At 42.1% G+C, this 12587-nt stretch overlaps 1 protein-coding gene across 2 annotated transcripts in view; it reads left to right on the top strand.

Annotated features, from left to right (window-relative positions):
• Positions 1–12587, top strand: part of TOX (thymocyte selection associated high mobility group box) — a 337263-nt gene that overhangs the window by 174282 nt on the left and 150394 nt on the right. Inside the window, exon 3 of one of the 2 annotated variants that reach the window (XM_078687266.1) lies at positions 11862–12038. The exons of the other annotated variant lie outside the window; for it this stretch is intronic. Coding sequence (XP_078543392.1) covers positions 11862–12038 — 177 coding nt within the window. The remainder of the gene's footprint in view (positions 1–11861; positions 12039–12587) is intronic. 2 annotated transcript variants of the gene reach the window in all.

A 12587-nucleotide genomic window follows, 5' to 3' on the forward strand; every position in this document is an offset into this window, starting at 1 on the left:
AGACGCGTTTCGGCTGACTTTGCAGCCTTTATCAATTACTCTTCCACCAAGTGGCTCGCCTGTGCTGACTAGTCTTGGCGCACTCCGGCGGTGCGATACCCCTCGGCCAAACCCAGCCGTCAATTATTCAACACTCCTCTCCAGCAGGAAAAGAAATGGGTCGCACTCCAGGGAGACTTCAAAATTCCTTTACTTTCCAAACAAATCAATACATTTTCATAGAAACACCAGAAACCAACGTGTTTTGGTCTCACTGAGACCTTGATCACGGTGACGCCCACATTTGTTTCAAGCAGTATAAGCGTGAAAATGTGTGATTATAATTTAATATATATATATATATGTGTATGCATATAAATATCTATATCTATATCTATATATATATATATATCTATGTATATATATATATTTTAATATAAATATATACATTCATTCATTTACAGGCTAGGCTGAAATAACTGGCTATGGCAGCACCTCTAAACTGCACCCCCTCCGCCCTCCTCCCCACTCTGTCTTCCCCCTCCTCCTCCTGCGCTGCCTGAACGAGAGTAATTCTCGTTTGCAGGATGAATTGGCCTTTGTCCAAAAACCGGGACATATATTTAAAATTGAGAAAAGCATCAGGACACCGGGACAGTCCTCTACAAACCGGGACTGTCTGGGGAAATACGGGACAACTGGTCACCCTAGCCTTAACTCTATCAAGATTAAGTAATTCACCATGGGAACAACACCAGTACTTAATTTCTACCCTATTTCCCACCTTGAGCATCCTGATGACGGATGCTCTCTGTGTGACGTAAGTCATTTGGCAACTTCTTCAGACATTATATGCTGTATAACGTTGGGATATTTTCTTAATGTGATGTTTAAATGTTCAGAGTCTACCCTCAACATGTTTCTTCCCCCTGAAAATGTTAAACCGCATAACCTCTAAAATGTCTCTTATAAGCACTTTTTGTGAACATTTTAGAGTGAAGACATTTTTTGAAAATCGTCATTTGCTTTTAAAGGCCATATGTATAAAGATCATATGTCCTGGCCAGAAGTATACAGGCATTGCTGAATTTTAAGGTTACACCTGTGCGCAACGTTTATTCCTGTTAACGTAAACATTATATTGCATATAAATACTTCTGCCTCTTAACAGGGAGGCTGCCACCTCCCTCACAGGCACCATGGACTGGGATAAGATCAAATAAAATATAATTCTGCTAACTTTTCACAGCCAGACAAATAGACAAACATTCCTAAAATGACTACCAGCAGTGCATGCTAACCAGACCTCCAATCTTCAGTTAAGGCAACTCCCAAGAAACTTGACTCATATTCCCTCACAGAGAGTGCAAATGCAGGTATACTGGTGACTCACAGGCACACTTATGAATTTGACTCTGGGCCACCCCAGGCCTATACATACATGAAAGAAATGGAGAGAGTAGGGATGATGTATCACTCCTCCATCCATCCAATCAATAGCCATATTCTGAAATGCCAGTGATGATCCTACCCTCTGTGACAATCTCACACCTTCCTTGGTGGACAGTGCATGTTGACTCGCAACAATTGCTTTATCATTCTCACGTGCTCTATGCAGAAACTCCAGGTTCTCTAGACCCCACTGCCTTAGGTAATATGTCCTGCCGCAGGTGAAAAGGCGTAAAACCAGGTACAGTTAACGACAAAACACATAAACTCCCCAGATCAATAAACCATCTATCCATGGTCATTACATATCATTATAAATAAAGTAGTAGCCCTTCTTGCCTAAATATAATCTCTTTCTGATGAAAACACTCCTCAGTCCAAGCTTGGTTCACAATGCAGAATATTCTCCATACCTTATGTAATGTGTATATGTCTGCATCCTCCAAAGCACTGCATGGTGCACCTGTTCAGCAATGCAGAGATTAACCCATTAATGCCCTTCTATAGGTGCCAGCGTGTCCCATCGTCCACTATGGTCTTAAACAATGTAATCATTAGCAAGCATCCAAAACTCCTCTACGTTTGGTGCCGTTGAATTCTGACACAATAATAGCATTGATATGCCATAGTCAAGTACCCGACCCAAACTTGTTTATATATCTTTGCATGAATGCAGGTAGCACTTGCACAACAAGTAAAATACGAGGTAATACACTGTTTTCAATGGAAGAAAGTTATATTGCAGGTTTTTCAATCAAGGTAAGGGGTGGCTTACAAATGACCCCAAAGCAGCCAATGATGATACTACCTAAAGTGTCTGCCATCCGGATGAACCAACGAGCATCAGGGTAACCTACAACTGATGCATTTACTCAAGGTTTCACCTGAACTCTGGAGATTATAGTCTACTGGAACGTAGCAGTTCAATTCCGACAGAATAATTTACAAAAAACATTTTACCCTTTGTGTAGTCCTTGGCTTGGAAATATGTTGTCCACGGCATTATCATCAAAATGCGTATAGCCAACCAGAGGACTCTTCCCTCTGCAGCCCCAGTCTGCCTTTCCGTCCTGGTTTCCCGCATCACTCTTACCTGTGTACTCTGCTCAGTTTCCCTACTAGTAGCTCTCTTGGTCTCCTCTTGCCTTCCCCGGCTTTATATTCACTGCACCATTCCATCTCCAGCACCCCTCCAGACCTTTCCATTAGGTTGCCTGGCTTGTCGTCTTATAATAACATGGATGAAACTATTAATCTCAAACAATGTGCACCCTCCCCACCACCTCCACGCCCATTCCTTGAGCTACCACTCACGAATGCCCACTACAGAAACATCATGTCTGGCAGTTTTGGAACCTCTTACTGGAAACATTTCATACTTTTGTAAACACCAAGTGACCACATCACACATACCTTTCCCACACCTTTTTAGATGGATTCCACCTTTTACGAAGATTCCGCCCAACCTTGAACTGTGGCCTCTCATGCCTTGGTCTAACCAATTCAACATGTATATCGCTTCATAAATATTAACAGCAATGGCTGTAATATTAAAACTAACAATAATAATTACATACTGAAGGGAAGTGGAATGGTAAGTTGGGCTATGACTCACCCTTTTTTCTCAGAAATCCGCCTCTGCATAATCATGCTTCCTTCTGAAAGCGAATCATAATGTTTCAATATGGGTGCTGCAGATAATTCACATTTCACTGTCTGGAAGATACTTCACGTGTGCATTTAGAAAAGAGGATTTGTTAATTTACCTCAGATACGGCATCCACACAATGTAGTTCAGGGAATGCTAATTATATAGCATAGGTGATGTACAATATTGAGGAATAATGGGTTATTTGAGAAAGGACTTTACTTGCCATTAATTGGTTTCACACACACATTCCAGGGAAGGTTTCTGTCAGGCAGTTTCAAAAGGGCTTCTTGTTTTTCTAAACTGTCTCATATGTCGCCTGCTATCTCATCAAAACACACAAGATGATGGACAGAATATTGCACATTGTCAAAACATTCACCCCCAGTCACAGATCCATTGTTTATCCATCGTTATTCTGCTCACCACGCCACCCCAGTTCAGACATGGCCATATGCAAATCAGTCTGACCCTGGTTTCGGGTTCATAACCCTCTTCAGCCAGGCTATAGACCTGCAGGACTAGTACAATTTTTCAGATTTCTCGAGCCCTGCACTGGATTCAAGATAGCCTGGCCGATGAGGGTTATGAACCCGAAACCGGTCCCAGGATGCTTGTTTCCGGTCCAGGGAAGACATGACTTGGCAGTTCGGCCTGGACTGTTTCCATGAGGCACAGGGTCAGACTGATTTGCATATGGACATGTCTGAACTGGGGTGGTGGAGTGAGCTAAAGAATGATGATGGATTTAACCCAGATCAGTTGACTGGAGGTGAGTGTTTGATTTGCTCAAATGCTCTGTCCATCATCCCCTTTGGTATCGCCTGCTATCTCATAGCAGGATATAATTAGTGTCTGTAAGTGCCATTCAAATGGCTATGCACTGGAAGCCAAGCGGGGAATTTATGTTTGCACACACTTCCAATCTAGAGAGTACGAGTCGAGTTTTCTTTTTCACTCATGGTACCCATTGAAGGGGACATACCTCAAAAATACACTCCAACATGTGCAAGTAGTCTGTGTGCAAGAGTTGATAACGTACATTAATCACGCAATTGCGCGTGCACAACATACGCTGCACACTCAAGGGTGTTCCACAGTCCCTGGCTGGGGTTTTAGCTCAGACGTATTGGTGCACAGGTACGTGGTGACGTAAGCACTCCTCGTCACCGGCCACATTTGTGGTTATTCCTGACTCTTCGAAGTGACGCGCTCACGTAAGTACGCCATGTGCAGCGCACGCCAATCTCAGCTACACAGTGGAGTGCAAAGGCCATTCTAAAACGCAGGACATATTACACCAGTATTTGGGGTTAATTAATTTTTTTGTAGAAAGACAACTTTGTTTTGATACCTGTATATTTGACAATTCCCAATGCTGAACCATGAGCTTCCATTGCAAGCAATAAGTAGAGAGATTTGCAGATAGCTGTTCCCTGCTTGCTAGGAAGAGCAAAGCTTTATTTTAAAGGCAATCAAACTGTGTCTCCACGAGTGGCATGTCAGCCGCTCCAGGTAACAGTGCCCTCTCTCTCGTTTTATGGGCTTGAAGAGCAGCATGAAAAACATACAGCTAATTCATACATTAGGCGGCCAGATTGAAAAAGGATGTTGATCTCCTGCCCGTGCACCCTGGAAGGCATCCATTGAAAATAGATTTCTTTCATTGACTCGGGTAATATTTTCTTCTCTCCGCCAGTACGCAGACTTGTTTGTTGCTTTCAATGAACGAAAGCACATACATTAGTGAGGACGCTACAGTATAAATCTAAATGCTATATGGTGAGGCACGAGTGAAAAAAAGAAACAAACCTGTATGGCTAAAGGGTAGTAAAAAACACTTTTTATTTTTACAAACCTGATGTATAACATATCCATTGGAAGGTAGGCATTTCTCTTTACTTGATATTTTTTAGCTTTTTAGAGATGTTCACACAGCATGCAGGAGGTGTTTTTATGTTAAAAAATAATAATCTAGGTAATGCACCCTGTACCGCTACAATGTCCCATTCTTCTCAGCTGTGCATTTTTATCAAATATAGAAACGTGTATGTTCCAAGCAATTACAAAGCCTTCCCAGATTAAGTAACCCTACACGTTAGTATGCAGCGACATTTACGAATCTTTTTATTTGACTTTGGCCTGCTGATGACAGCTTACCAACTCTGCACACAACACCACGAGTACTCCAAAAGATGACTCATGTTACACCCTATGCATTGAGAATCAAGCATTTCTATTCCCACCCAAGCTCACTGTGCCATAGGACTCAAGCTGCACCTCCGTCATGAGGCCCAATACGGCCAACACCGGCATGGAGTTGCTTTCTTTACAGTTCATAGTGGGCTTGTCAGTTAATCTTGACCATCCCTGGTGGGGTGGGGTCAAGACTAATTTCATGAAGTTGCTTATTGGTCATCATGGCACAACCAAGCTAAACAACAATGGGCTGGAATGTGCCAGTCTCCTTGAGCTTCCAGGGTGTGTTGGTTGATGTGCTCTGTGCCTAGATACCTGGCTAGAAAACGTCAGATGTGCATCTCACTGTGATCTATAAATATTGTAAGTGGTGAGAGCTGTAATGTATCGCATGCTGGTCTTCAACCTTTCAAATCTGTAGACTGCAGATGTGGACGAATGTAGACCTGTGACTCATGACAGGCCTTAACAAAAAAGGTTCTCTCTACTACAGCTAGAAGAACACTACTTTGAATTGTATGGACCTATACAATTAACATTGGGTTGCATTATATTCAAATGTATGCACAAGTTAACCTTCTCCATTTCCTATGTGAAAGAATGAATGCATACATTGCTTCAAGATTTCAGAGGTTTGCACCATGTTCTAGTGCCCCACATAAATTCTGCTCTAAAGGTTGTAGAGCCCCCACACAGCATCCTCAATTCTGACATTCGTTCATCCTTCGACTCCTTTACTCCCACTTACAGACAGCCTTAAAAAAGTTACTGAAGATGCACTTATTGTAAGCTAATTTTAAAGCGCACACCAAGAGACCTATTAAGGTAGTGTGTTATTATGAGGTGCTAGGCATCAGTAAGTCACTTATCACCTCAGTAAATTTAACAGATTATCTGCTCATCCCTAAATAGAGTTAGCAATTGACCCTATCTTGAATTTTTCATTTGGTATCCAACCATGCTGTTGTTTTACGGAAGTGGTCCGCCATATCTTGAGGCAGAAATAGTGGTTCTTTAATTCAGAGTTCTCCAAAGTCGGTCCTAAAGGGCCGGATCCATTCCCGATTTTTAAGACAACTACATTCATCTAAATGGGGATATGATAAAAATCTCGCATGGATCCAGCCCTCCAGGACTGACTTTGGCGAACCTTGCTTTAGATCATCATTATTTTACCATCTTTGTCTTCATCTGTTTGCAGGTGAGACACTCCCCTTCTGTTTCCCTATTTTCCCACAAAGCCTCTGATGTGATGACTGGTGACTGGTATACCAACCAAAACACAGCTTAAATGCTGACTAATCTTCATTTTTGGTTTGAAATTGCAAAAGTACCTTGCCTCACAGAAGCGCTTCTCCTATGACAGTAGCGGAAAGCCTTAGGTCAGATCCTTGTTTACGGTTCTCTGAGAATCTAAATTACAGATAATAGATGTGTAATAGTTTATTTCCTTGCCATTAATTATCAACATTGACACCATAGCACCAGTGTTAAAATGTCTCAATAAGTTGTACACTTCCAAATTCCAATGGTGCAATGTGTTATCTTTTATATTTAACACAAAATATGGTTGTTATGATACTTCGGCACTGTCAGAAATGTAAACCCAAAATATGAGACCCTACCTTTTAATAGATAAACACAATGAAGAATGTTTATACTCATTGCAAATTCACTTTGAGTGTAGAATGGAATAGCAACTGATAAAATACTGTGCTGGAAGCAGTACAATCAAAATCTGAGTATTAGATTGGTTAATTTGTGCCTTCCAGACGTAACCAAATGCCCCCTGTTCAGTGGAAGCTGAGCCTCTGAGTTATGTTTCAACCTGTCTTTGTTTCTGCAGGCTACTAGTTTTTTAGGAAGGGTGAGAATTTCTGGAAAGGGCAATTCACTAGAGTCTTCACCTGCTCTTGTGGTGGGCATAAGCACCCCAGCAGTCCAGAGTGGAATCCACCACAACAATGTGTGTGTTGAGTAGAGCCCTCCTGTACCAAGGTCAAAGGGACATTTGGCATGGCATTCTAACCACTGTGTTGGACCTGATGGAGCTGAACTCAATGATCAGTCTTAATATCTACAAGAACATCCACATCATCATAGTCAGCTCCAGCACCACCTAAGCCACTTAGCAAATCCATTTTAACCTTGTCGGACACTCAATCTATATACTTCCTGAAGATAAGACGTCAACTAAGGATCCATGCACAGGGAGAAAAAACATGTGTCTCTTTTATGAATTCCAGAAACACCTTTGCTTTTTGGGAGGTTGTTTCTGAAGTACAACAAGTTACTGGTTGGCCACCATAACATGGCATTGCAGTTTTGCCAAAAATATTCCTTCCATGCTGGTGCGAGCTCTTTCGGCACAAAAGATCCTCACTAAGCAAGGTGGATCTCACAATAGGTCAGATGTTCCTGCATGGGGAAATGCAGCAGTGGGGTGTATGACAATTTGGCAGGTTGGCGGCCCTACAACTATCATAAATAACACTCTAGAGTTGTGAACGTAGCCTCTTGAAATTCTTTAAATGGTTAGAAGCTTGGTTATTCTCCCTGGTCATCTGGGCAAAGGCAAAAAAATCACTTGCCCCTTACTTGATTTTTACACACTTGCACACGAAAACCCCATGTAAATATGGGAAAACCTGCGCTCCTGCTCCCTCACTACACTATAGGACCGCCAGAGGCAAACAAGCTTCTGGAAGTGCACTGATCGTTCATCAATTATGAAGTGGCGCACAGTCATTCCTCTCCCCTCCAGCCCACGGGGCTGTTTATTTGGAAGGGGTACAGGGTCCTGTGGACTGCCAGGCGTCCTCCAACACTGCACACTCCTGCATCTGGATCCCTGACCCATCTACAAACTAAGGCTGGGTCCATTGACTGCAGTGAAAGGCCGATCAGCAGTTTCAAACAACTGACCTGCCCTCACCCAATGCTCTGTCGCCAGTGCAGGCATGAATTGCCACCGAAACTAACAATGTATTTTTTGGCACCTAATGGGTGCATCCTGACACAGACCAACACCGACCGACACAGACCAGTAATGTGTGTGTGTGATTTGTAATACACCTCCATGTGCCTCAGGCTCTCGCTTAAAACCAAGACTTTGTTATTGAAGGTCCTATCACAGTTTTGTGTGTGGCGTGCCATGCCACTAGCTACCTTGGAACAGGGCCCACCAGCTCCTTTATTATGGTAGTGGAGGCAGTTCAGTAGGAAAGGCGAAGAGCGCACAAGGGAGACACATAAACTATTCCATGCCTCATGCCAACCTGCCAGACGTCCCTCCTTCATCCAAACCCAACCAATCTCATGGGTTTGGATTCTCTCGTTCTCACGAGAGCAGAATGAGCGGCGCAGGTGCAAGGCCTGGCCGCGAGAGCAAGCTCTTATGACCCATAGTCGAGTGTTGCTGGGCGCCTCATTGCTTCCGCTTCCTGTGGGCACGTGCACCACCAACAGACAAGTAACTTTCAGCTTCGTTTTTCATGAGCAAGGGCAAGGCACAGATGGAGCACAAATCTGTCAAGGGGTTTCTTCTACTCACATGAGGCAGGCAATGCTCGCTTTCTTTGTAAAAAAAAACCAAAAAACATACAACCAAGTTTTAGTCTAGTTAGTGTAATGGTGGTCACTGTGGGGCAGGTTCACGCCAGCCGGAAGCTGTGATCATTCGGATATGCGGGAGTACACAGCATCTGAAATCACAACTGCCATACTGCTCTACGCCTGTAAATTTGAAGAAGCCATCGCCCGTGGGTTGGTGTTATACGGTTAGAAACTTTTCTTGAAAGGGAATTCTGTACCGAGTAAATAATTGTTTTTATCTTCCTAATTAAATACATATTACACTGAAAAGAATACGAAAATGCGACAGAGAAAGGAACTCGATAGTTTTGTATTTCATGACTGTAGTAACATCGCAGCAACACAATTTAGATTGTGTTAAAATTGTCTTTATTGACAAAGCTAGGTAACGTCCAGAGAGGCTGGTGTCATCTGAATAATGCCATACAACGGATTTTCCTACAGATTCCATAAGCAAATGGAATAGAGAATACACAGAACACTAATACTCTAAATTCTAAAGAAATTCATTAAATAAACATCACACCTACCCAAAGCTATGTACTACAAAGACGTTTTCAAGCAAGTGATGGTTTTCAGGTTAGCGTAAATTAAACCTTACCCGTCATTCAAAAATTCACGGTGTTGCTCTTCCTTTCGCATCATTTCAGATATCTGCATAGTTTGCTTAATCCAAGGCAAATTGCCTCACAGCGTAAATCAGCAATTATCATTTTTGTTCAATTTTCGAATCAGTACTTGCTCTGGGACTTATTGACTAAGTTGCTAAGTAGCAACATATGGCTTGCCATTGTTCCAGCGATGTAGCTGCGAGCAGGCATCGCAATGCTGCTCTTTAAGTGATTCTTACGGAAAGCCTGCACTGGAACCCAGCCAGAACTGTAAGTGTACAGCGAAAATTAATGATATTCTTTCAGACTGTCCCACAGGGCTGTTTTGCATCAGCGTTGTTGAATCTATTGCGTCCTTCTTCCTGCTGATGTACATGAGTATTAGGGGTAAAAGTGTATCTTGGATTCGAAATATCTGCAAACTGGATTTTTATTAGCTACCATTGCAACGTTTGCCAACAGTGACATTCACAAATTGTAGTTTTTATTGTGCGCTCATTTTAGTATACAAAAACATGTATTTATTTAGTTCCCTTTGCAGTTTATGAAAATCGTATTAAAAAAACAACTGCAATTAAAAATGTGGCTAGAATATCAATTCAGCAAAAATCTTTAATAGTTTGTTGTCGGGTACGATACACCATAAACCCTAAAGACAATTATTGTAGGATAATAGAGATTTCACAATACTGGTGCTTTTGTGACAAATATATTTGTGTGTGTGTACACATATATATGATATTTAAATTTATATACACACATCTATATATATGGGAAACATCCTTTACAACGCAACTTTTACCACGCAGTGCCTTTACGACGCAACTTTTACAACGCAAACCATTACAACGCATTGCGCTGTGGGGCGCTCTACGATAGGGAATAAGTTTGATTTACTATCCAACACCTTCCCTAGTGTCCACGGGGACTGGAGTTGGAATAGTACATTAAACTATTCACTATCCAGCACCCCAAAGCGCTATGCGTTGTAAAGGTTTGCGTTGTAAAAACCGCGTTGTAAAGTCATGCGTGGTAAAAGCATGCGATGTAATGTCATACATCCATATATATATATATAAAAATAGATAGATAGATAGACAGATAGACAGATAGACACATAGGTAGACACATAGATGGATAACTCAATACTTCATCCTAAAGATAAGATGTCAACTAAGGATCCATGCACAGGGAGAAAAAACACCTGTCTCTTTTATGTATTCCAGAAACACCTGTGGTTATGGGAGGTTGTTTCTGAAGTACAACAAGTTACTGGTTGGCCACCATAACATGGCATTGCAGTTTCGCCCAAAACACTCCTTCCATGCTGCTGCGAGCTCTTTTGGCACAAAAGATCCACACTGAGCAAGGGGGATCTCATAATATGGCAGATGTTCCTGCATGGGGACATGCAACAGTGGGGAGTATGCCAATTTGGCAGGTTGGCGGCCCTACAACTATCCTAAATAACACTCTAAAGTTTTGAATGTAGCCTTTTATGGGATAGATAGCTACAATCCACATAGATGGTATAACTCGTCATATCGTTGTTGTCTCTTGTAACATCTTGAGGTTTTAAGCTGCTATACAATCACTTGGTGTCCGGCCTTTAACTCGTCTGTGTGAAACATCTCCATGGACTCCAATGTAGTGGAGATATCTAGCTTTAAAATCTTGCTGTTGCTCTACAATGCAAATATGAGAAAGCACTAACTTTCCCAAACTAAAATTCTAGTCATCTGTTCCTGCCAGAAATTTGATATTTAAGGAACTTGCCTGTCTAGACCCTCACGAGTCTAGTCATGGACAGAATTGCATTCTGAGTGTGCCTCAGGAAGTTCACTTCATTTCCACTGAAGTTAAGAATGTTCTGCTTATTCAAAAATACGAATACTTGTTTTATGAATCAACACTTTTTTGGAACCAGGGGCCCTTTCTCTTTGCAGGTCGCTGTAGTTTTCGCCCTGTTCAACTCAATTATTATTTATTTCATGTTTTCAAGGCTACAAAAATGCTAATGAATATAACATGTGGGCCAAAGCTTTTATTACACTTTTTTATCCACCTCGTCCAAATATGCATGAAACTTTTGGTGGAAGCCGTGGTTTAAAAGCAAGCGATGTCTTAAAGGTCTGTAAAACAAATAACCTATATGCTATAGGTTCCAGTGTTCAAGTGCACAACATGGTGCACCATATGGAGCAATGGTATTGCTCAAAAAACCATTTCCGTGGATGGTTAATCAGTAAGTTTCTTTCTGGCATTTGTATCATGATGATAATCACAGAAAAGATATCCACGTACATCATTATACATTCTCTCACATTAAACTATATTGCGTTCCATTTCTCTTTGTTAGCAGAGTATTATTTGCTTTTCAGGTCCCCCCCAGCTCCCCACCCAGCCTACATCACGAAAAGGATCATTACCCCAAAATGTATTCTGAAAATCTGCCAGGCAGGACCTCATACTCAAATATGCAAAATACAGGTGCTGGCGGCAGTTCGGCACAGCAGCACGTCACCAGCAGTCGTCGATGGCAGCAGATGGGTGGGAAGGTAATATCTTGCTCCATTATCTCACGATACTAACAAAATACAAGGTATATATTGTGATGCTGTTACTGCACGGGGAAAATGATTTCCACATTTGCTGATGTAAATGTGGGTGTGCTTTTCAGTGGCACCAGAAAACATTCCTGAAACTGCCATCCACCCTCATACTAGATGGCCATTACAGTCCTCTGCCCATGGAGAGGAGGCAAGCACATAGAAATGGCGTCCCACAACCCAGCAAAGGCCTTTTAGTCCAGTGGAACGCTATGTCACTGGGTAGAAATGGTTTTATGGGTAGGAAAATGGTCTTCTCTTTTCCCCACAAGCCCAGAGAGGGGGAGGGTGGGTTACCTTATATAAAACCTCTCTTATTACCCAGTCGGGGAATTCAGAGCACCCCCAGCCAGGTGATGCATTTCATGTAATATGGGCGCGAGGTTCGTAGTATAGATAATACAAAATAAACACCATGGTAGTTCAAAAGTCATTACCATTTTAAAATGCATTTCCTTGAAGCACAGGTCTTTTTCGTCCCTAATGCGCCTTCAGTCA

Source organism: Lissotriton helveticus, chromosome 4_1, assembly GCF_964261635.1.
Source record: "Lissotriton helveticus chromosome 4_1, aLisHel1.1, whole genome shotgun sequence".
Taxonomy (NCBI): domain Eukaryota; kingdom Metazoa; phylum Chordata; class Amphibia; order Caudata; family Salamandridae; genus Lissotriton; species Lissotriton helveticus.